General features: G+C 46.9%; 1 protein-coding gene across 1 annotated transcript in view; it reads right to left on the bottom strand.

Annotated features, from left to right (window-relative positions):
- rest (RE1-silencing transcription factor) overlaps positions 1-4,940 on the bottom strand; it is a 20,112-nt gene that overhangs the window by 7,954 nt on the left and 7,218 nt on the right. The window contains exons 3-5 of the mRNA XM_008302652.1: positions 1,607-2,164; positions 500-660; positions 331-414 (exon numbers count right to left, since the gene is read on the bottom strand). Coding sequence (XP_008300874.1) covers positions 331-414; positions 500-660; positions 1,607-2,164 — 803 coding nt within the window. The remainder of the gene's footprint in view (positions 1-330; positions 415-499; positions 661-1,606; positions 2,165-4,940) is intronic.

Here is a 4,940-nt window from a genome sequence, read left to right as displayed (position 1 = left end):
GCTGGTTATGGACTAGTTTTGGGATTGTTTTGGACTGGGTTTTGTACTGGTTTTCAAGCTGGTTATGGACTAGTTTTGGGATTGTTTTGGACTGGGTTTTGTACTGGTTTGAGGCTGATTATCAACTGGTGGTTTTGGTCAGATTGTCTGTCCTGTAAAGACACACCCAACCAGGTATTAAAATTAGATTTTGCACTTTTGCTCTCTGAAGACCGTCTGCGTGCTGCGTTCAGGGTTTTGTTCGGCTCTTGGAGCCACTGAGCCATGTTGTGTTTCAGCCACATGGTGAACGTGTTCAGCTGCATGCCACGGTTTTCCTGGATTACTAACCTGAGTGAGTCCTCATGTGTCGGGTCAGGTGGGTCTTCTGAGAGCTGGAGTAGTCGCAGTAGACACACTGGAAAGGACGGACACCTGTACAGACAACACACCCTTATGTGTATAGACATTGTTACAGACTCTGAGGATGCGGCAGAGCAAAGGCCGAGGACCTTCATACCTGTGTGAGTCCGGATGTGCTGGATGTAGTTGCTCTTGCGGTCGGAGAAGTAGGAACACTGGCTGCAGGTGTGCAGTTTGCTGGGGAAGTGATTCCTCAGGTGTTTCCTCCAGTGGTACTGACTGACGGTGGTGTACGGACACAGAGTGCACTTAAAAACCCTGCAGGCACACAACAGCAGCACAATCATCACTCACCGTCAGTCTCGTTTTCTTCACTGTGGTTCATTTTTAACTGCAGTAAAAAGTCCTCAATGGAAACTGCTGTTACCAACACTGGAAAAAATGGAGGCTCACTGTAAGTATTTAACTATTGTCATTTTTACAGTCTCCACAAACTCTGAAAGATGATTTTGTCTGTCTTCTGTCTCATTTTTCTTGTTTCCTATCGAGTTTTTGTTGTATTCGGTCTTGTTTTTGCAGTCTTGAGTCCTGTCCGTGCTGCTTCCTGTCTCACCTTGTCGTTTTTATAGTGTTTTTGTCGTCTGTCAGTCATTCTGCGTCTCCTCTGTGTCTCATTCGTGCTGATATTTGGTTGTTTTGTGTCACTTTGAGATAGTTTGCGCTTGTCTTTCTCTTGTTTTTCTGTTCAGACATTTTGAGAGAATTTGGAGAATTTCGTATATTTCCAATATTTTAAAAACACATCTGCCCTGGGACGTGATTTTAAAGGTTTAGTATCTCCATGAATATAAGCCATGAAATCTGGTGAGGACAGAATAGTTTCCAGCAGATCCAAATGATCAAATGGCTCCACAGCAGACGACTTTTTTGTTTTTTTTTAATGTTCCCACAAAAATGGAGAACAGTATTACATTTTCAAATGAGGGTGGTATTGTGGCTCCAGAGAGTTCCTGCAAGTGCATCCTACTAAAAATAAAGCCTTTAGTTGACACTTCACCGATGTTGGAGGCCTCTGCCGTCATTTTACAGAACTTAACCTGTGAACAGAATCTGACACGGTGAAAGGGCTAAAACGACAGGTGTGGGTTCAGCAGGTTCACATGTGCAGAGTAAAGTCCTGAACCCGCTGTTTTAAACACGTTTGGGAGTTGTGGCTGGTTCATCTGTGTTTTTGAGAGCAGAGGCAGCTCAGGTGTGCCCTTACCTGTGGTCCTCGCCCTCCTTGCTGTGGTGTTTCAGGTGGGCGATGTAATGGTCGTATCGGTTGGTGTTGTAACCGCACCGCTCGCATCTGATCAGCCCCTTGATGTCGCCTGCAGCCGCCTCCCCACCACTCTCCGCCCCCCCACCGGCCGGAGCCTGGGCCTCGGGCGGCTCTGCGTCCTTGGCCTTGGTCTTGCTGCGTCCCTCCACACGGTTCACCACCAGCATCTTGCTGATGCTGTGGGTGCTGAGGTGCTCCACAAACTCCTGCTCGTTCTGGGCCTGGAAGTGGCACGGTTTGCAGTGGAAAGGCTTCTTCTTCTTGGCGCCCTCTGTGGCAGTGGGGAGGCCCTCTTTGCGTTTGGCGGCCTGCTGAGGCGGTCTGGCGGCAGCTGCAGCATCTGCGGCTGGGGGACGGGACTGAGGCCGGCGGGACAGGTCTTCAGCTTTGTCGCCCTCAGCACCGTCTCCGACGACCACACCCTCGACAGGCAGGCCTGGAGACTCGGGATACTCGATGATGCAGACCTCTCTCTGGTTCTGGTTGTCGTAGCTGTACCTGGTCAGACACACAGGTGAGTTAGCGCTCAGGTAAACGGGGAACAAGATGTGACTGTCGGCTCCTGCTTCATTTCTCAGGGAGAGATGTTGAGAAAGTGCACACTGATAAACTCTGCTCTCGCTCTGTCGCCTTCGGTCAGATGTTTCACTACAATCACAAGCAGGTCTTTGTGGAACTTTCTCAGGAGCCTGAAGCTTTGGAGGAACGTCTGACTTGTTACAGCAGCATGAGAACATGTTTGTATTTCACACTGTGATGCAGCAGACCTGACAACAGAGCTACAACTAAGCAATATGTTCAGCATTGAATCAATCATGAACGACGAACTGATGGCTGCTTGGCCTCTGACCAAACATCAGTGTTTCCTCAAATGTCCCGTTTTGTCTGCAGCCCAAATATATTCACTTCACTGAGGAATACGAACCAGAAAATATTTACACTGAAGATGGCATCAGAACGGACCCTGCTTTGATTTAAACCTGACTGAAACGGGTAAATCAGTGTTCAGCACAGGCAGAGATCAATTCAGAAAGTGTTTTAGAAACCAGACGACATGTTTTATTGAAAATGACTCAAACCGATGAACTGATTATCAGAACAAGTCATGAATTGAACAGTTGACAACTATAGTAAGGGCATTTTATGAGATTTTTTGCAAATCTGGCAACTAAATCGTTATCAAACAATTTCTTCACCAATATGTTTGTAAAGGTGTGTAATAACATGCCTTAAAATGTTGAAGTTCAATTCCCGTGGGAAACCTTTAAAAAAACCTGCTCAAGTTAGGGTACCGATAACCGATAGACGAAAAATCGATTTTTTAAAATCTGGCCTTAAGTAACTTATGAGGGGTCAAATCAGGGTTTTTTCAAGATTCTGAATTGATTGTTAACATTTATATTTCTCCACAAACACTTCTTTGTTGAAAAAGGCCACAATAACTTTTACATTTATATTGCACAGTAGCTTTTATTTCACGTACTTATATAACACTCAGAGTTATTTCTCATTCACAGTGTCAGAAGCTTCAAGAGTCATTGTTTATGTCTTCTTCAGACTCAACAACATCATGACTGCAGTTTCTGCATGTAATGCCTTTACAGATTCCACAGGCCCAGATGCCCGTGACCCCATTCTTCTTGCAGCTGCAAGTTACAATGCTCCATGCACACCTAATGTCTATCCATAGTCACTGGGCTTCAGAGACATGATCTGTAGAAGGATCCAGTCCCAGGTCTGCAGAGTGAATGCTGTGCAACATGTGCAGAAAACATTTGCAGGGGACATGGATGAGTACATGGACATATCCAGCTGCAAGAAGAATGGGGTCACATGCATCTGGACCTGTGGAATCTGTAAAGGCATCACATGCAGAAATTGCAGTCATGATGTTGTTGAGTCTGAAGAAGACATAAACAATGACTCTTGAAGCTTCTGACACTGTGAAGGGGAGATAACTTTGACTGTTACACACTGCTCAAAAAAATAAAGGGAACACCTAAACAACACAATGTGACTCCAGGTCAGTCACACTTCTGTGAAATCAACCTGTCCAGGTAGGAAGCAACACTGATGGTGAATCACTTTCACCTGCTGTTGTGCAAATGGAGCAGACAACAGGTGGAGATGAGAGGCAGTTAGCAAGACAACCCCTATAAAGGAGTGGTTCTGCAGATGGTGACAACAGACCATGAGTCTGTTCTCATCATTTCTGGCTGATGTTTTGGTCAGTTTCTCATTTTTTCAGTGCTCTTAGCCCTAGAGGTAGCACGAGGTGCCCTAACCCTAACCACACAAGTTGCTCAGGTAGTGCAGCTCATCCAGGATGGCACATCAGTACGAGAAGGTTTGCTGTGTCTCTCAGCACAGTGTCCAGAGCATGAAGGAGATACCAGGAGACAGGCCAGTACACCAGGAGACATGGAGGGGGCCGTAGGAGGGCAACAACCCAGCAGCAGGATGCTACCTCCTCCTTTGTGCAGGAGGAACAGGAGGAGCACTGCCAGAACCCTGCAGGATGACCTCCAGAAGGCCACTGATATGCATGTTTCTGCTCAAACTGTCAGAACCAGACTCCATGAGGTGGTCTGAGGGCCCCACGTCCACCAGTGGGGCTTGTGCTGACAGCCCAGGACCATGCAGGGCGACTGGCATCTGCCAGAGAACACCAAGGTTGGCAGATTGGCCACTGGCACCCTGTGCTCTTCACGGATGAGAGCAGGTTCACACTGAGCACATGTGACAGAGTCTGGAGACGCCGTGGAGAACATTCTGAATGCAACATCCTCCAGCATGATTGGTTTGGTGGTGGGTCAGTGATGGTGTGGGGAGGCATCTCTTTGGAGGGCCCACAGCCCTCCACGTGCTAACCAGAGGTACTCTGACTGCCATCAGGTACCAGGATGAGATCCTCAGTCCCACTGTGAGACCATATACTGGTACAGTGGGCCCTGGGTGAAAAGGTCGTGGCAAACCAACTATGTGATTATCTGCATGTAAATGGTTTGAATGAAGAGTTTCAGTCAGGATTTAGAATTCATCATAGTACAGAGACAGCACTGGTGAAGGTCACCGACGATCTTCTTCTAGCTTCAGATAGTGGACTAGTGTCCGTTCTGGTTCTATTGGATCTTAGTGCGGCATTTGATACTGTTGAGCATAGCATCCTATTGCAGAGATTGGAACATGTGATTGGACTTAAAGGGACTGCGCTGAACTGGTTTAAATCATATTTATCAGACAGATTCCAGTTTGTTCATGTTAATGATGGTTC

Source organism: Stegastes partitus, unplaced genomic scaffold, assembly GCF_000690725.1.
Source record: "Stegastes partitus isolate 25-593 unplaced genomic scaffold, Stegastes_partitus-1.0.2 Scaffold1851, whole genome shotgun sequence".
Taxonomy (NCBI): Eukaryota; Metazoa; Chordata; class Actinopteri; family Pomacentridae; genus Stegastes; species Stegastes partitus.
Note: the sequence above shows the minus strand (reverse complement) of the source record. Positions and strands in the feature narration are given on the sequence as shown.